Raw genomic sequence first — 20,061 nt, 5'->3', positions numbered from 1 at the left:
CCCAAGAAACCTAACCTGATCTTCCAGTGTATCTTATGTATCTTGTGACATAGCTGGGAGCTCACATGTCACTGTGTGTAACAGATGTGAATTAACATCTCCACAGTTACTGTACGTTATGCTGTATATTCAGGTTTTGGCTTCTGATAGCTAAACTAAATTTGCTAAAAAAGACAGGCTTTGTGGGACAAAAGTTAGCTTCCTAAGTGTGCAGGTTTCTGTGTTTTCAAGCCTTTTTTATTTGGGCAGCAGGCATGCAGGTGAATTTGGAGACTTGTACGCGAGATGCATTCTCCTGCACATGGTCTGATGAGGAGGCATCTGCATGGGTGGTGATATTTTATAGCTGTAAGGAAGCTGCAGAGCTGTGAAAGAAGGGCTTCTTATGGCTGCAGAGGATGAAACAAAAGCTGCTTGGGTAGCAAAGATATTTTATGGCGTCCTTTGTTTGAATTTTGTAAGGTGGCTCTGAGAACCAGGCCTTTGCTGTTTCTCAGGTACAGCTTTGTTTGCTCCCTGATAGCACATTCCCTGTTGAGCATTATATTGGATTTTGCAGACAAAAGAATAATGTTTTCAGAAAATCTTGTTGCTTAGTTAGACTCTAGGATTGTCTCTAGCACGTGGTTCTCTACCCTCGGCACTAAATCTTGCTGCAACTCGGGTTTAAACACATGATCAGATTGTTGCACGGGAGGTGAGCAGTGGTGATTACCACTCCTGTGTGTGTCCAGGAGCAAATAAAGATAACTTCACTTGGTTTAGTTGACTCTCAGTACAGGTGTAACATCAGGCTGCGTGCTACAGCCAAGGAGCCTGCAGATAGGCAATCAGCACAGTTCAGCAATTGCAGGATAAGTCTGTATGCTGCAATTACCCTGTTTCCGAGCCAGTAATTGGGCATTAAGTGTGTTTTGTAATCCTTCTAAGTCTTTAGAAATGCATCCTCCATCACGATGCAGGACACGATATATGTTCTTAAGCATTTGTAAGTCTTAATCAAGTTTCTGTCTTCCAGTCTTGCTGCCCTGAATGTAAAGTAAGACTCATGGGTTTTTTTGCCCCCCTGTTTCCGACCTCTGTAATGTTCTTTTGCAGACTCTGTTCCTCTGTCTTGCTTTTTTACTTAACCTAGATTTTGGTTTGGTTTATTGTTGCTGTGTGTGGGTTTCATGTGGGGTTTTCTGTGTTGTTGTTTTCTTGGGTTTTTTTTCTGGAGTCACTGAATCAGGAATACCTTTCACATCCGCCCCTGTGAGCTTAGCCAAGGCAGATGAACAAAGATCTCTTGTACGCAGCTTTCTCAACAACTCAGGGCACTGTTAATATTGCCCTGTCAAATCAATTTATTTCAGAAAGAGAAGCAGCACCTGTCAAGGGAGTAGTGTCTGATAAGCGAGGGTGCTTCGGGGGAAGCTGGCCCAGCTTCAGACGGCAAGCTTCATTGCCTGCCCCATCACCTGAAAACTTCTCGTTTTCTACGCTCTGCAGGAACATGTTACGCTGGATAGAGTCCTGCTCAAAGCAGTCATTTATTTCACAAGGGATTTAGAATTGACTGCGAACAGCCTGTTACATTTCAGTTACCTGTGTTTGAGGTGGATGTGGATGCGCATTGAAAAATGTAAAGTTAGGGTGTAGTGTCTGGTGGGTGCCAACTTACTTGTTTAAGAAAGTCCCTTCTCTTGGAGTCAGAGCTGTCTTTGGTTGGACTCCACTGAGTGGCTTCCTAAAATACTTGATCCATTATCTTTCCTGCTTGCTCTGTCCTCACACTTGTGTGTGTCTTCAGAGCAAGGTGAGTATTTTTCTTTGAAAAAGAGTACTTTGCAGCATGATGAAGTTTGAAATAACGTGCAGGGTTTCCCTGGAGAGTTACTGGTAGAATATTTCCCTCGAAGCTTTTCGAGTCAAAATTCTGTCACGATATGGGGAGGAAGCATTGAGTGATTTAGGGAGTGAGAACAGTTAAATAATGGCAAAACGGTACTCTTGGTTCATCATTTGTGTGTGTTCCTGTTGCCACGAGAGCACAGACTGAGACCTTGGCTTCCTCGGGTCACCCCAACTCCACCATTTGGAGTTGAGAGCATCTTACACATAAGCAGTTTAAAACTGATGGATTCCTCTGGTTGTATGTTACAGCTGAGGAGAGCCTGTTTGGATTAATATTCACAGAATCCTAAGGGTTGGCAGGGACCTCAAAAGATCATCTAGTCCAACCCTCCTGCAAGAGCAGGGTAACCTAGAGTACATCACACAGGAACTTGTCCAGGCAGGCCTTGAATATCTCCAACGCAGGAGACTAATATTCAGTTAGGTTGGTTCTCAGCAGTAAAAATGCTTTTAACTAGACTAGATTAAAATACTCTGTGGTTTCAGTATCTCCAGAAAGCCCCAGGGAATGCTCCTGGGCTGCCTTCCCAGCCTTTTGGGTTTTATTCCCATTTTACCTGGCTACTGTTGAAGTATGTCTTCAGTAGGGCAGGCAGGGAGGCCTGTGTAGTAACGATTTCCTGAAGCCCTAGTAGAGAACCTGCTGTTACAGTTGTGTGGCTCAGTGCTAGGATGGGTTGTTGGGCTTGTCTGATCAATAAGGTTTGGTTTGAATAACTGACAGTGGATAACATAGCCTGTAGTATTTGCTGCATAACACTGATAGGTAATCCCTGTGTTTAAGAGAATGCTTTTCTTTGGCTGAATTTATTCAAGTGAACATCAACAAAATTAAGGTGATAACAACCCCAAAGACCCAACCCCTCTAAACCTAAACCAAACCTGTTAGACTTGTCTCCAAAAGATATAAACCACCTACAATCAGCAGTGCTTGTTCTCTGTCCATTCACTTCAGGAAGACTCTGAAAAACTCTGGCTTTGGTCCAAAACTAATCTATGAATGCACCAAAAATGTGATAAATGCTAATCAAATGTAAAGTAATGAATCAGCTGTGACATTTTATTATGGAAATTAAACATCATGCAAACCCTTGCCTCAGGAAAATGAATTGTCAGGAAAAATACTAATTTTCATGTGATAATTAAGTTTTCTTTGCTTTTCATTTCCATGTCTAATAACGTTTCAGTTTCACTTTTTATAACAGGCATTTGTAATGAAAACCATTTCAAGCAGGATTTAATTTATGGAATTGAAAAGGATTGCCACTCCCACTTAATTGTAGGAAAATAGAACTGGTTGTAGGCAATGGTTCTGCTATTTTGGGGGTCAGAAAGATCTGAAAGCTTGAAAAATTAACTTGCACTTTACCACAGCCCTTCTAAGCAAGTGTGCTGTTCTCCAATGGTACGATCCCTGTTTTTCCTTGCCAGTTCTGGGAGAGCCTGAGTGTCAGTGAATTGTACCTGTTATGAGATGCTCCTACGACTTCTCATTTCAAGGAGAACCTTGATGGACTGGTAGGCCTGTTCTAGGACATAGTCCTAAGGGTGAAATAGTAATGATGATTTTGTTAATGATGAAACCTTAGTTTGCTGGGTTGGCCTGGTGGGTTTGCCTTCAATGTCTTTAATTTGTTGACCTCTTGTGAGTATGTGTTGAATCAGAAGGGATCTCTAGTATATCGTGCCTAGTGTCATGTGCTCACAAGCACATGGCATATACCCCGTTTATAAACTTCCTAACCTCTATTTTATGAGCAACAAATATCTCCTGCTTTTCCCCTTTTGTGTCCATCCTTCCTAATTTCCCCCTCATCTGCATTCCTAGCCAGTTGTGATCGTCATTATTTTTTGTTGCTGGTTGGTTATGTCTGTTCTGCTGCAGTGGTTTTCACCTCTTTGTTGCAGTTGTAGGTGATGATAATATCTCTTCTCAGATACAGTTGTGCCAGCCTCGGTAGGTTAAGTTCTTTCCGTTGACACCTGTACAACAGAGTTTCTGTTCTTTGTGCGTTTTTTCTATGCCTGTTCAGTTTGAATTTACCTGTCTTGAAACTGAGTGACTCCTGGTTTTGCACAGTAGGACAGAAATGAAACAGTCTAGGGAGGGTCTTATGCAGTAGTGTTGAACAGGCGATCGGTGTTCTGTCTGGTAACTCCCATTGTGATTGGTTTTCCATCCTAAAGTGACATTTTACCCGTTCCATGGTTGTTTCATCACCACCTTGTGGCCAGCTGTTATGCACAGCATTTTCTCCTCATGTTTCAACCGTTAAGCCTTCTAGCTGCATGCACAGGTTTCCATGAGTCTCCAAGCGTGTGACCTCCTGCTTTTGATTCACTGAATTGGTTCTGTATGTTACTCGTCAAACCCATGTGATCTTTTCTATAGGTTAGTCCAGTCCTCCCGTCTTGGCAGGGTTTCTCAACTCTGCTCTGTCAGCTGACAGGTTTCATCAGTGTAGCCTTAACTTCTGTATTAAGTGTTGCTCATTAAAATACTAGGGCACATTGGTGTCAGTTTGTCCTTGACGTGACAGTCCCCAGCAGTAACCTCTGCCTCAGCTTGACTTCGTTCCTCAACACTGCAAACATGCAGATGCTTTGAGTGCTTTTCTTGGGAATATTCTAGAGTTCATACTATTTCATCATTTTCAAAGTGCGGCATACAGCAGCACTACGAGATATAGGATGGAGTATACAGTTACAGCAATATTATTTCATTATTAAATAGAGGTACAGTATCAAAAATAAGCTTATTGTTTGCCATTATCTTAAATTCTTCCCTGCCTCAAATGCCAGCTCTTGCTGTTCTCTTTCCGGTTCCATTAAGCACAAGTAGAAGGTTTTATTCCTCGTGTATTGATTCTTCCATCTTCCTTCTCCTTAGGAGGACACCACGACTGCTCATGGTTTAACACACACACTGTGCATGTTGCTTTCCAGAGGCTTCAGCTGACACTCTGGTGGGATAAACAGGGAATGTGAACAGAGGGAGGTCATCCAGGCTCTCTGACTCGTTCACAAATTATTGGAAGAGATGGGAAGAGGAATTGAGAAAGCCATCTGCTGAGGATTCTAGTACAGCTTGCTAGCAGAGCTGCTAGAGCTCGTGTTTCTCTATCCTATCTAGGAGCTATACAGCAATTTTTGGGGTCTTGGACAACTCTTTTGCTGCCCTGCCATTCTGGCCTGGGTATTTTTTTTACCAAGAAAAGAAGATCTGAGTCTTGGGTATTGTTTTTGTTTTGTTTCTTAAAGCCCTCTTCCCATCATGCCCCTGGGCAGGTATTACAGTTTGCTAGTGGCTGATGGTTATACAAGCACCAGTTTTTGGCAGCTCATAAAACACGATCTCCCTCTGTAGTATTACGTTTTGTATCATCTTTGAATGGGATGTTCTTGGCAGTGTAGAGAAAAAGAAGTCAGAAATGGATCTTTGCTACTTTCTTCTTTGTTATTTTTCTGTCCCGTTTCACTGCGATTGTTTCATGCTTGATAAAGTTACTTGTGAAGTTATTTTCTGCAGTTCTTCAGCTCCAAGGAAAGGCACATGGAGGCTTGGTGTGGTGCTGTAGCTGGATAGAATATTTTTGGCCTTCTCCTTCTAGCACATAGGTAAAATGAAGAAAGGCACTAACAAACAAGCTAATGGTATAAGCTGTCATCTCCTTAAACACGGAACAATTTATGTTGGCAATGTTACTGACTCTTTACAGTGTATAAGAGTGTTTTGAGACAAAGCTGCTGTGCGTCCCCATAGGTATTTAGGTCTGTCAGCAAAGTATGACAACACAGTGAATGATTGCTGGTTGCATTTAGAGTGCTTAAATATAACTTTGTTTTATTAAAACAGATGATCTGTCACAGCTTGTCCACTATACCTTCACAGAGTCAGTGTTTTGACATTCTCCAGACTGGCATCTGTAAATATCTGGTAAGTACCATTTTGTCTTTTCTATCACTTTCATGTGATCAGTGTTGTAGCAGTCTCTCCCCAGATACACTTATCCATATACTTTGTGTATAATTTCAGCATTTTCAAAAGTTTTTGACAAGATTAGCAGAGTTTTAAAGGGTATCTCATAACTGTCAGTATCCAAACTTAAATGAATTTCTTTTGCTCTGATCTGTGAATAGTTCAGCTTGTTCTCAAGCTGGGTCAGCCCTAAATGAAAGGCTTTGGTTTTTGAAAGAGCAACTAGCAGCCTTGGATGGGTTTCACAGTCTGTCTTCTCCTGATTCTAAACACTGAGGGTGGGGATGGCAAAGCCAGAGCTGTGTAACAGAACTTGCAGTTACCTGTGATGCTGCCTGCTGAGGGGGAGTCCTGTCTGTCCTCTTGTCATGATGGTTCTGGAGCTAACAGGTGCCTGCAGCTCCCTGTACGGAGCCGTTCTGAAAAACCACTACAGCAAAGCTTCCATGGAGAGGGATTTAGCTTTAACTGCAGTCAGGATTTTTGAGGGCGAGTGTTGACTTAAATCACAGCCTACGGATCAGCTTCTGTGTTCTACTACACTGTTCTGAGAGCAAGCAGTTAAGTGGCTTTTTACAGTTGATGGGATTGCTGCCCCAGGGCTCTAACTGGATGATGACACCTCAGAGGGAAGAAAGGCAACATCCTCTGTGGGAACTTGAGCAGTCCCATCTGTACCTGATTTATATAAATTGAAATGTCTTTGTTCACATCATCTCCCAGACTCGCTGGCTGGCAGTTTTCTTCAGCAGCGTTGGCTGATTCGATCTTCAGGATGCTTCTTTGTATGCAGACCTCCATCTGCTCACTGTCATAACTTCCTGTGTGTGGTTTGTCAGGAACATCTTTATTTGATTTATTATTTAGTGTTTGAGTGTCCTGTAGCATTCAGCAGGTTCTCGGTGACAGTTGCAGTCCATCTTCTGTCACACAGGAATGCCGTCCTTCTCCTCCTGCAGCTGGCTGGTGCAGGGTCAGCCTGGGACAGTGATCTGCACTTGTGGCATTGAAATACCTAGTCTTATATTGGAAGTATTTAAAAGTCTGAACCCATCATTGTTCTTTATCTTCTGTCCCTTACAACTGATGATACTGTTGTTGTTTAACCCCAGCCAACAACTAAGCTCCATGCAGCTGCTTGCTGACTCCCTCCAACAGGATGGGAAAGAGAACTGGAAAAGTTCTCATGGATTAACGTAAAGACATAGTTAATAGGTAAAGAAAAAGCTGTGAGTGCAAGCTAAGCAAAGTGAGGAATTCATTCACTTCTTCCTATGGGCATGCAGCAGTTGAGCCATCTCCAGGAAAGCCAGGCTCCATCCTAACCAGCAAAACCCCTTGTGTATAAAGTGATGAATGTGGGGGTCATTTTGTTTGTTTTAATACAGGTTGGATTGGTTGTAATACCCGATAGCACAGCTGGATCTGTTCTGTGTGCCATAAATAAGCTCTTGGATCAAGCTTGCATCCTGAGTGAAACCCTGCACAAGTTCTTAGCCTCTTGTTGTTACAGTCTCCTGTACTTCCTACTCACTTTAGACAAAGAGGATGCAGAACACTTACAGAAAAGGTAACGCTGCTTTTGTGATCTCTGCATTATGCCCACAAGTATTCAGAGGTGTAAAATGAAAGGACATCCCCTCCCATCCTCGCAGGGTTTTTTGCCATCTCTTTTTTGCTTGCTTCAAAACGGTACTCGGATTTAAGAGAAAAGGCTGCAAAGTTAGCTGGAATTATTTAAAACATCAACTGAAGGAGGTTTCACCTCAGGTTGTTCTAGGTAGATGTCAGGACATCCTGACTTTAAGGTATAAATATACACCTTTCTAATCGTTAGCTTTAGCCTTTAGTTTCATTAGTACATTGAAAAGCAACATGCAGAGGATTTGGTTTTGTAAACTTGTGCTCTTAACTGACTGCATATTTCAGTTTTAAGACAACTTCTGAGGTTGTAGTCTGCTTTGTAGACCACAAATCCATTTGATTTAAAACCCCCAAAGCTACAGCTAGCAGACGTAAGTAAGTTTATTTACCTGTATAACATAAATGTCTTTAAACAGTTTAAACTTCAGGTTTTTCCTCTAACTTGTTCCATACACAGCAGCGTTGTTCAAAGCTTACTTAAAATGTAAGACCAGTTTTTAAAGCTGGAGTCCTCCTTCACTGATGGTGTTTAATGACCTACAGATCACACATGCCTGGTTCAGTTGTGTGATTTCTTATGAGTGTTAAATGAGCACTGGGGTGTACCTGAACAGAGCCATCTTCCCAGCTGCACCAAGCAGCAGGTCCACTGTGCAAGAGCTTCAGTAACATTTGTAGCTCCGGGGCAGGGCCTCCAGTTTGTCTCACTGCTGTCCATGATTTTGGGATGTTTCCAAGTTTAGCGTTTCCTGGTACAAATCCTCTGCTTGGGTGCTAATACTGGTGAAGGCAGTTGGCACAACTGAATTGAGAGCAGCACCCTTCACAGAATCACAGAATCCCAAGGGTTGGCAGGGACCTCAAAAGATCATCTAGTCCAACCCCCCTGCAAGAGCAGGGTAACCTAGAGTACATCACACAGGAACTTGTCCAGGCGGGCCTTGAATATCTCCAATGTAGGAGACTCCACAACCCCCATGGGCAACCTGTTCCAGTGCTCTGTCACTCTCACAGTAAAGAAATTGTTCCTGATGTTCACATGGAACCTCCTGTGCTCAGCTGTACCCTTGTACAGCTGTGAGGCGAGCTCACAGAGACACGCTTGAAAGGAATACCTGTCCTCAGTGGTTTAACCCTTTGTTCTCTCTCGCTGCCAGGGATATGCTGTGGGGATCATGTATTTCTGCGTTAGCACTTCTGCCGCGCTTGCTGAGGCTGATGCTGCAGAGCCTGCAAGTGAGCAGGATCTGTCGGGAAGAGCTGCCCGTGGTTGCTCAGTTGCTTCGCTTACTCATGCAACATGGTCAGCTCAGGAGCCATATGATCACAAATGAATTCCTGGTGCAGCAGATTATCAAGGACATCATGGTAGGAAACGTCATTGTTTCTCAGAGACTACACACCTGATGTTTATGTTTAATAATTCTTGCAAAGGCCGGAACAGATGTTTAGCAGAACACACATTATGATTGTCTTCTGTCTGCCTTAGGAGCCTGGGCTGTGTAGATGGCTGTCTGAGCTCCTGTGCTTATTGCACAGACAAAGGCTGTTACGAAGTTTAGCGTGTGCCCAGCCCAGGGCCTGGGAAAGCAGATACCTTCCTAACAAACTGACTGGGAGTAGCTTACCTGCCTGGCCCATCTGAGAGTGAGCTGTCCCAAAACAAGGAGCTAGTTTTCTGTGATGATGGGAGCAAGGATATGTAGGTGTACAAAGATGTTATTAAATCAGACAAACTCCCTTAAATATATATAGTGTAAAATATATTCCCTTTCAAATACTGCAAACCCCAGCACATCTGTTCCTGTGTCTGCTGCATCCTGCTGGTTTGGGGACTGTTCCAGTCCCTTCTCTCTTCAGAAAAAACATCTGAAACTGTCTTTGCACAAAGCTCTTGTGAGTTTGAGTGCGGAGAGTTTGTACATCACACAGGTTTGAATAAGTGAGCCATGGGTATTCATTAGTAGCTTTTGAAAGAAAAACATAACCTCACTGGTGGTGAAAGCAGATGTAAGAGTAGGTGCAAGGTACCAGAGACTGAGGGGGTTGGTTTCCTTTAGTGCTGAAAATGTTCTTGTGATGTCCCACTGCAGGTGGGTTGCGTGTGGTGGCAGTGGGGCTTTTTTAACCACTTACAGTGCTGAGGAGAGTGAATGACAGCGCTGTGGGCTACACTGGTCTGTTGGCAACAGTTCTCTTACAGACTGGGGCTCTGAGCTCTCCTGCTGTAGTAGAACCTCCTCATTTGCATTTCAGTTGAGTATAAATTGCAGGATTGGGGTAAGGAAGTAAGGAAGCCACTGTAATTACAGGTAAGGAAGTGGCAGCTGGTGTAATTCACACACTTCATAACTGAGTAGTAACACTTCATCATTTCAGCTTTACCAGACATACCTTGTTGAAATGTATAAATGAGAGTAAGGTGGCCGTGTGCGGGTGGACAAGGCCATCTTGTACCCTGCACAGTACACCTCACTAACTGTACAAAGCCAGGCTTTGCATGTGCTGGTGGTGACTTGGAGTTTTACCTTCTTTCCCCTTCCTTCTAGACCCTGAAGAGTGGGGAAGTTCAAGAGCAGTGGCTGACAGACCTCCATTACTGTTTCAACATCTACCTTGCTTCTCATCCCCAGGGGCCCGGCCCTGTCAACACCGTGTATTAAAAGAGGTCGAACTGCATTTACTGTAAAGCATTTACTTCTATTTAGTTTTGAATGGGAGATGTTGGAACAAAGCTTGTCCATTTTTTTTGTAAGTGAAACAGAATAAAAATTTTCCAGAGAACTGCGCCCCTCTGCTGCCTTTCTTTTCCAGCAAGCAGATGCTGCTGTTGGAAGCTAGTTTAGTAGATGCACTGTCCACAGTGAGGGGAGTGAAAGAAGATCCAGTCCTCTCAACATTTAAGCGCTTGCAGCAAAACAGACTTACGTTGACTTCACTCATCTTGTTACTTCAAAACATCGTATTAATTGATTAGAATTCTGTAATGCCAGCTAGAAGAAAAGACAGAAAACAATTTACATGGAAACCAGAGTAACATCATTTTATTAGTGCTCAGCTCCTAGTTTTAAATACTTTGTGCAAGGTAAATACTGTATGCTGGCAGCTCCAAAGCTATTACAAGAACAAGGTTTCTTGTAGAATACGTCCCATCTTTTCTTGCTTTTCATAAACCATCTTTCTGTGCAGGTATAAAGCCAGTTATTGATATAGAAAAAACTGGTGATAATCTCAGTGATAGAAAACATCACCCTAACAATTCCTATAGGCTGTGGAAAGCCATTTATTTACTGTTTTTTGTCGACATCTCTACTTTTCCTTCCAAATCCATAGCTAGCTGAGAAATGATTGTGTCTTCAGTACCAAAGTAGAGAATGAAGACTGTTCTTCTGTGCTTGTCTTTCAGAACTGTTACTTCTTCAGTACAGTTTCCCTCTCCTTTGAAACTGTGTTTGATGAACACATTCAAAATTATTTTTTGGCAGTGGAAGACTTTGGGAGCCCCTGCAGTTCCTCTGTAGAGCTGGGCTCAGCACTTCAGTTTCTGTTTCCCAATGCAATTCAGATTTCATCCTGTCAGTAAATAAATAACAGTTGCATTTAAAAACTGATTTGTACTCAAAATGAGTCCCAACTCCTTAGGTGTCTGTGTGGCCTGTAATGCTGGGATAATACAAAACAGCAAGTTCAAGTTTAATATGTTGTAGATGACTTGCACATGATGAAAGGTAATGGTTGTACTGGAATATGCTTTTTAAATTCCAAACATTCAGCTTTGCTTAGTGCTTGAGTCTTGTGTTTTTTGTTTTTGCAGCTGTGGTTGGCCTCATGTTGTATGAAAATTGTTTTGACTTCCCCATGTTCTCCAGCAAATTAACACACTGTAGGTTGTTTACTGAAAAAGAACAAAACGGGTTTGGTGAGAAACTCTAGTGGGTACAAAGCAGTTTAATCTACACAGTGTTCTAGATCTCAGAAACAGTGAGTGCAGCAGGAGAAGAATCATAGAATCCATCAAATGGTTTGGGTTGGAAGGGACCTTAAACGTCATCTAGTTCCAACCCCCCCTGCCATGGGCAGGGACACCTCACACTAGACCAGGTTGCTCCATCCTGGTCTTGAACACTGGCAGGGCTGGGACAGATGCATTTGTCCTGGCATCTTGCTGTTGATTATCTGTAAGTGGAGTTTATTTTCTGTGGCGCTTGGTACAGCTTACGTAGAATCCTACTGCGGGTGTTCAGAGCAGCCTATAATAACTGAAAGCAACATGAGATTTACCCGCATAAATGAAGGAGGGTTTCCTGGCTGATGGCTCAGTCACTAACACAATGCTCGTGGCTGAGCTTGCTGAAGAGCAGCAAGGGATTTTTTTTGTTGAGCAGTATTTAACCACATTAGGTCCTGGGTCATTTCTAGAAGGTATGGGAAATTGGTCTAGGGCTAAAGCTCTGAATTACTAGAACCAAAAATGAATGCTAGCTGACCCTTCTCTTCAGTTCTGATCCTGGCTGAATATCTGGACTCACTCAGTGTTTTCATTTAATGTGCGTAATACTGTGTGTGTTCTCCTTCCCCAGTTTTGTGGAGGTGGGATGCAAACATTTTGGTGCTTTATCCCTTTCCAGTCAGGGTCCCGCCAAAGTGCAAATCTGAGCGTTTCAGTGAGGGGCGCGCCCAGCACGCTCTAAGAACATCTTTCTGATGCAGAGAATTGCAAAGCCTCCTCCTTTACAACTCTACACACACTTTAATGTTCACAGTGAAACAAAAAAAAACCCTAGACACAGCTGTCTGGCCTGCTGCAGAGCACTTCTTTAAATGCCATTTACTGAACTGACAAAAGGCACCGATTTAATAAAATGATGTTTAAAAAGGAACAACTTTCAGGGTCCAAAACAAGCTAATTGTAACAATTCTGTCCCTATTTGCACAGCCCTTTTCTGCTTGTCTCCTTCTGCCGCCCCCCCCCGACTTATTTGTACATTTCCTTTGTGCACCTTCTGCATGTCCTCCCCTCCAAAGTGCTGGGTCTGCTTATGCCAGAAAGGTCATGGAGTTTGGTGTCTGTCCCTGTTACATATGTGTCGCGGCACTTTTCCCACTAGCTATATGAACATTCAAACCAGGACTGACAGCCAGTCTTCACCTTCCCAGCTGTACCTTCTGCAAGAGAGAGAATGAGACTGAACAGTCCATTCTGACCTACTCCAGGCACCTACGTCAGGCACGGAGTATCTGGCATTCACCACTGACAGCTCTGAACTTTTCCAACAAGCGTCATGTTGTCATGCACAAAGGCGGTCAGATGAAAAACATGTTATTGTCTTTAAGGGCTAAAGTTCCCTGAGCTCCTATTAGGTGAATGAAAGTAGGTAGTGTTCTAAAGGAACTGGGCAGAGTTCCTATCACTATCCTATTCGTCACCAAGTTATGAAAGCAAAGGACACTCAAACCTCAGAAGAAAGCCTTTTTATTTCAGGAGACAGGGAGATGTTGTCCCGAGAACCTGAACGAAAAGAAGCATTATTTGCTAAAGCTCTTCTAAAATTTAGATTCTTATCTGCATGAAGAGGTGGCAACCAAACACCTGCCTGGTTGTGCTGCTTAATTAAAACAGTTTTCAAACAGTGGAAGAAAAAAGCCGCCGTCTCATAGTGAGGCAGAAACTCCCTACACTTCTAACAAACAAGGCTAAGTCAGTGTTGGATTGCCTTCTGACTTCAGACCTTTGTTAAATTAGTAAAGGAGAAAATGTATTTTACAGCCCTTTGCAAACTACCTGAACTACCGTTTCCTTGAAGCATCTCCTTTGTTGCTAGTTACCCATGGCCTGCCTCTGAACTAGCTGTGATACAACCATGAAGGCCAAGTGGGCCTTCATGTGATGAAGTGCTAATGTTACTATAGCTCCCATACCCTAATAAGTGTAATTACACTCTTAAAAATGGCATTTTGTAAAGAAGTAGTAGGAGAGGTGGCCATGTACTCTTCAGTTTTAGGTAGCTGCCAATTAATGCCACATGCATGATAGTTCCAGCCTTTTAATGACCTTGATAATATTTTCACACTCGCCATCCTTTGGTGCTATTCTGTTGTACATGGTGTAGATCTCCTGTCTGTCTGCACAGCTTGACAGTCCTGGTTGTGCCAGCCCCACTGCCCCAAGACCAGATACATACCCAAAATTTCAGTGGCAGGCAGAACTAAGGCTTTCCTAAGGAAGACCTGGTAATGACTCTATGGCTTGAGTTAAGCAGGAAATAAATGCATGATTTTGCTAAAGCTTTACAACTTATGAAAGTCAAAGTTATGCAGTAATTGAGGCTCTGTACACAGCACAGACACCCAGTTACACCATTTTAAAAGGAAGGGCAGAGACCAGATCAATAACTTTGGATTTTCAAGTTTTCATCTATGCACTAAACCAGGTATTTCTAACAGCCAGGTGTGTAAATTCTTGGCACACGTAGCAGTCCACCTCTTCTATAAGATTAGTAAATATTTGTGCTGTAAGTAATCTTAACCAGAGGTGAATGCTACCTGGCTTGTCACTCTGCAAGTCCATTCTGTTAAGGTCTTTCCTAGTAGCAGCCCAATAAAAACAGGTTTTCATATACATGATTCAACACAAGGATGAAAGTGCAGTGCTCACGTAAATCCAGCAGTAGTGAAAGAAAAAGCATGCAATCTTAACAGCTTGGCAGCAGTTACATACTTTGACATGAGATCCCAGTTCTTGAGCAATTATTTTTGCTTTTCCAAGATGAAACCAATCTCACATGCATACAACATAGTATTCTTAAAATGTAGGTGTCCTACCTGAGACCAGCTGTACATCAGAAAGCTTCAGCTTGGAAGGAGGTCGTGTTGGCTGATACGCTTTGCCTTCCTGAGAACGTCCTTTAACAAGCAATAAAAACAGCTCCATTTTTAATCACATAAAGATGATGTATAGCTAGAAACTACTAAGTAGGCTACAGCATCGCTTTGTTCTAAAATCAGTCTCATTTATGATAAGGAAACTCAGGGGATGTTCTCTATGACAGAAAATTGTGACAACCACAATTGAACTTTAACTAAAAAATACATCTTGCAGTTGCTAGTAAATAAAAAAAAAAGTTAAATAAAATTAGCTTTATTTATTTATGTAATCTTTTTTTTTTTGGCCATCTAAACTACAGAGCCAAGATAGAAGTAACTTACTACCCAGTAAAGTACCTACAGTTAGCACATCCTTACTTCATCAGTGATCCACACTGTAAGCAAACTCAAGGTTTAAATCAATGCTTTCCTGCTACCCTTTCTGCAAGATGGAGTCCTTTGCACCATGCACATTCAGGCATAGTGCAGTACTACCGTAAAAGCTGATCTTGCTCTTCCAATAAAGACCAGTTCTCTTGAAACAAGGAAGTTATGAACATGGAGCAAGACCATATTCTTCAAATGGAAATATTTAAAAAACAATATAAACCCCATAAAGCTTAAAATCATGCTTAAACCATGCTCCAGACAGCCACTATGGATCGACTGAGCCAGCTGTCCCCAGTGTAACAGCTCTGGCAAAAGAATTGTTTGGTTGCTCAAGATCCATGCTGGAGTAACGCTATGTGGTGATTCAAACAGCTTTAGCAGCAGCCAGTTTAAATCACAGAGGGTTTCTTTCTTTCAGTCTGCAACAGACACACAATTACCCAGGACACCCAAGATTCAGACTAATTGTAATAAATACGTGAAATCCCTAACAATGAGGTAAGGAGTGTACGGAAGAATACCCTGTTATAAAAGTGTAGCTATTTAAAACAGAGTGAAGACAAAGTTACCATATATCTGCTTCAGGATGGACTGCTTGCTGGGTTTTATGGCCGAGCCGGTTTTATTTACAGGTTTCAGGTTTTTACATGAAGGAGCTGATTTCAGAAGGCTATGGTTCAGCTGTTTCTTCCAGGCAACCCGAATGAAGAAGGCAGCTGTCTCTTGTCTCCATTTGTCTTCATCTTCTTTGCACTGCCGATTAGCACTAAGAAGCTGGAACAACTCCTGTCTTAGCTGGTAACTAGAAAGCAGAAAAGAGAAGAGCACTTGTTTTAGGTGACCTGTTTTAACTTTGGTGCTTTCCACACATCAGTTCACATGGTAGATTACATGAGCTAACTGGGAAAACAGAACTCCCACTGATGTGCGAAGTCATTTGGATGAGAAATGTTTGCTCAGAAGCAAAAGCAGGAGCTGGGTTCAATTCTGGATACAGCTGTTATTCACACAGTTAATAAAGATCTGGCATTACAGGTATCCAAAGTTACAGCACTGCAACATCAGTGTATCAACTGCTTTAGAGAAAGCATGGAGAAGACAAGACCTATACATATTTAATCAATACAATATTGTTTTCTCATTTCAACTGTAACACCAAATTTTCCCATGTGCTTTACCACTTGCTCAGTCAGTCAGTGCAAGAGACAAACCAGATCTACTTACAGGTTCAACTTGCACATTTCCTCTATGGAAACCTGAGATGCTTTCCCTCCCTCCTCCAAAGGTGCTCCCCTCATCTTTTCAGCAATCTAGTTTTGCTTTTCCCCCTTCCCTTCAAAGGCTCTGTCTCCCAACCCAGCCTTGCCATGGCTGCTTTGATCTTACACAGTCCCAGCCCTGTTCCACGTGGCAGCAGTAGATGATCTGTCCTTCTTCCCACTTTGATGCCTAATGGCACCAGCGACCAGGAGTTGTTTGGCTTTTTGTCTTCAATCAGATACAAGTATTAAATCAGATACTGGCATTTCACACTCGCGAGTCCATTAACTGGCCTAGCAATTAACTCTGAATCTCCCCAGGACAAACCTGCCATAGATGAACATGGAGTAGTAACACTTGTAAAATATTAATTGTAAGTAAGTGTTGGGTAACTGGCCAAAACACATTGGGCATCATCCCCTCTGGCATTTGAAAAGGCTTCTACTGCATGCCGCATTAGAAGGAATGAGGAAGGAGGGAGAACGAGGCGATTTTGTTCTCTTGCTCCATCTGCAACAAGTTCTCAGTTAAAACAAAAGGCAGCACAACCAGATACGAAATGTGTAAATATACAAGCCAACAAAAACTGTACACTTCAAACGAACCACCAGCCGTATACAGAAAAATGAGCACATAAAAGTGCAACAGAATGCCAAAGGAGGATGATAATGCTCAGAGCCCCAGTAATTTGAAACTTTCAATAAGCTTAGTAAATTCCCTCAGTGAAACTTGCTGGGTGAGACAAATATATTCAATCTTAATTTAGTGGAGCTTCAGAATTCAGGCATGTCCTGTTATACGGCAACAACTGCAGCTTACCAATAAAGGCCTGTAGTGCCTGTGAGCTGCAAAGTATTGTATGGATTCAGAACAGAAGCGTTATTAAGACAGAAGGGAAAAAAAGGATCCAGTTTGGGTAAGTAACACGTCAATTAGAACTGCTCAATGGGGTAAGAGAGGAAGAGAAAGTGAAGGGGGGCACAGTTACAGTGACTTGCTAACGTAACTGGAGCTAGGGATGGGTTACGTGACTACTGCTGCAGGAAAAACAATTGGGGAACTGTTCTATACTTGAGCAGAAAAGACTACTAAGCTGTTCTCTTGGAATTCAGTAATTGCTGCCAGAAGCCTTTGCTGATAGGTGAAGTGACCCAGTCACAGGCACTCCACCTTTGCACCCAGCTGTAATTTCATGTTTGTGAAGAACTTCTCGTAGTTTTTAGCAACGAGAAAACAACTGCGAGGCTCTGACACCAAGATGACGTAGGCAGTTATCTTTAGAGCATGGGCACATTCTCAGAATTCAGCTCTCCTGTAACTGATTGTTCTGACCCTAGTGAGAAAAAAGAAGAGTGGCTCCAAGTTTGATGCTTTATGAATCTGATGTGGGGCCTTAACAAAACAGCCAGTGCTTAGTCAATAAAACTACTGCACAGCAGATATGTGGAATACATGTACAGAGCGGCAAAGCTGGCAAATGGTACTCAGATTCATTGTTATAGAAGCTCTAATCTTAAAACCCACTGCTGCTCAAAGTATGCATATAGCAGTAACATCAAGAAAATATAGCATGACTCCCACAGGAGAGCAACGGTAACAGCAACCAACTTACTTCCAGCTTCTGTCAACTCACTGTGGACTCTGGAGAATGGTACAGGCCTCAGTGTCCCCCATGAGAGCAAGCTAGACACAGAATGTGTAAGGCTCAGTGAGCAGGAGAAACAATTAACCTTTGGCAATCCACACACCTAAACACAGGCTTTTGAGGACTACATTTATAAAGTGTGTGGACTGTGGGAATTGAAACGTTTTCCCAAGAAAGGCAAGTTTCATACACTTAAGCAGAGCAGTACCATTGTGTTACAGCTCACCACAGCTCTCAATAAACTTTCAAGAAGTAAATCATGACTATAAAATTTGCAGTGAGACAAATGTATTTAATCCTAATTAAGAGAAATGCCAGAACACAAGCATGTACCTCTACATGTCTCTAACGCAGAATTACACATTAACGATGTGTAATTCTATTGCTGTCTACAAGTACATGCTATTTACCTGTGCCAGCCTGGACCTGAAAGACAAACACAGGACTGGGTGGGACCCACGGTCACACAGTAAGTACCTGCGTAAGAACTATAATTCAGTGTACAGTGGGTGGGAAAACAGGTATTTCAGAGGGAGAGTCAGAATAACTGACATCATAGTAACAGTCAGCACATGCTGGGTGAGCTAGCTGGAAACGCTTAACCATGACTTCTTGGCAGGCAGATGCCACCATCAGACTTGGGATCCATATCCTAAAATACAGCAATTCTTTTTTGGGATGTACACGAACTGTGCTTCAGAGGGAGAAGCAGAAATATCTTCTTTTTAAAAATAAAAACTACTGATGCGATAACAGCATGGAAATTGGGAGGAGGAAATCTGGTCTGATTTCACAGCTCCCATCATCCATGTGGGTTTCAAAACACTCACGCAATAAAGTTCACGCTGAGCTTAAAGCGTAAGCAGAAGAGACAGCAGAACTGGTGGGCCTGGGAGAGAGAAGACAGGAGGGAAGCACAGCTCTTCACAACGGTGTGCCCTCACCTCAGCACTGCTGCCAATCAAACTGTTCTGCATTCTGCATCAAAACATTCACTGAAATAAATGCATTCTAATATCACCGCAAATGTGATGAACTCCAGCAAAGGTCTAGCAACAGTACGTTGTCCACAGATGTAACAAGATGGCAATGGAGGAACAGCCAAACTAACCTCTCCTGCAGTCTTGCAGATCTATGATCCACGTTAATGTTCTATATACTATAGAACATGGGATTGGACTAGATGATCTTTTGAGGTCCCTTCCAATCTCTAGCATACTGTGATAGGAGTTTTGCAAACAGAGCAAGTATGTTTATTTTTCTTTATTAATTCTCACAATAGCAAATGTCATTTAAACAATCTTTAATCCCCATAATTTCTGAAGTGCTGTGAGTGCATGCTCAGTGATAGAAAGCACCACTGCTGTTCCAGCAGATGGATAGTTCAGAAAGATCTATCCACAATCTTTAGTCAAAACTGTAAATGGAATACAAAGATTTCTATACAGGCAAGCTAGCTCAATACAGGGTTTTAGATCCCAGATCTTGTGAGGAAATTTGCACAGGCACTCACTACATATTTTGACGCTTTGACTGAAAGATATGGTATGTGTCTACTCCTCTATGGGGATTTTAATTTGCTGTTCAGTGAAAACAGCATAGCCTTCAGAAGCAACAGTATCACTTATGGATATACTCTCCTAACCTACTCCTGACTGTAGCTTTTGGTATCTAAAAAGACCTTAACACATAAGACAAGAAATTGGCATTTACATGAGAAAAGGCCAACAAAAACACTGCCAGCACTGAGCTGCTTGCATAGTGTCTGGAAGCAGCAGAGAGAGTTGAAGGCAGAAGTGGTGGATCACTGGGAAAACAAGTGGCTGCTTTGCTTTGCAGGTCAGTGTGGGTATAAGTAATGGGGCAGAAGCACAGAACCACAGAATGGTTTGGGGACCTTTAGAGACCATTTAGTTCCGACCCCCTGCCATAGGCAGGGACACCTTCCACTAAACCAGGTTGCTCCAAGCCCCATCCAACCTGGCCTTGAACACTGCCAGGGATCAGGCAGCCCCATCTTCTCCAGGCAACCTGTATCAGTGCCTCACCACCCTCATCATGAAAGGACTTCCTCCTTTATGTCCAATCTAACCCTACCGTCTGCCAGTTTAAAACTGTCCCCCCTTGTCCTGTCACTACAAGCCTTGGTAAAAAGTCTTATTCCATCTTTCTTATAAGCCCCCTTTCAAGGGAGGCACAATCAGGTCCCCCCTGTGCTTTCTATCTTCAGGCTGAACAAGCATACTCTCTCAGCCTGTTTTCATAGCAGAGATGTTCCTGCCCTCTGACCATTTTCACGGCCCTTCTCTGGAGTTGCTCCAACAGGTCCATGTCTTTCTTGTCCTGGGGACCCCAGAGCTGGATGAACAGATAGCAAACAAAG

At 42.7% G+C, this 20,061-nt stretch overlaps 2 protein-coding genes across 6 annotated transcripts in view; one reads left to right on the top strand and one right to left on the bottom strand.

The window, feature by feature from the left end:
* The window catches only part of TEX10 (testis expressed 10), a 49,875-nt gene extending 39,572 nt beyond the window's left edge, over window positions 1-10,303 (top strand). For all 3 annotated transcript variants that reach the window (XM_057423052.1, XM_057423053.1, XM_057423054.1), the window contains 4 exons: window positions 5,753-5,833; window positions 7,264-7,445; window positions 8,677-8,887; window positions 10,069-10,303. In XM_057423052.1, coding sequence (XP_057279035.1) covers window positions 5,753-5,833; window positions 7,264-7,445; window positions 8,677-8,887; window positions 10,069-10,182 — 588 coding nt within the window. In that variant the 3' untranslated portion in view covers window positions 10,183-10,303. The remainder of the gene's footprint in view (window positions 1-5,752; window positions 5,834-7,263; window positions 7,446-8,676; window positions 8,888-10,068) is intronic.
* A 246-nt stretch (window positions 10,304-10,549) lies between these two features.
* Window positions 10,550-20,061, bottom strand: part of INVS (inversin) — an 85,120-nt gene continuing 75,608 nt past the window's right edge. For all 3 annotated transcript variants that reach the window (XM_057423048.1, XM_057423049.1, XM_057423050.1), the window contains 3 exons: window positions 15,343-15,575; window positions 14,342-14,422; window positions 10,550-11,414 (listed from right to left, as the gene is read on the bottom strand). In XM_057423048.1, coding sequence (XP_057279031.1) covers window positions 11,299-11,414; window positions 14,342-14,422; window positions 15,343-15,575 — 430 coding nt within the window. In that variant the 3' untranslated portion in view covers window positions 10,550-11,298. The remainder of the gene's footprint in view (window positions 11,415-14,341; window positions 14,423-15,342; window positions 15,576-20,061) is intronic.

This window comes from Pezoporus wallicus, unplaced genomic scaffold, assembly GCF_028554395.1.
Source record: "Pezoporus wallicus isolate ANWC-B61680 ecotype Strahan unplaced genomic scaffold, APGP_CSIRO_Pwel_v1 contig_749, whole genome shotgun sequence".
Taxonomy (NCBI): domain Eukaryota; kingdom Metazoa; phylum Chordata; class Aves; order Psittaciformes; family Psittacidae; genus Pezoporus; species Pezoporus wallicus.
The sequence above is the reverse complement of the archived record's forward strand: the minus strand, read 5'-3'. Positions and strand labels throughout refer to the sequence as shown.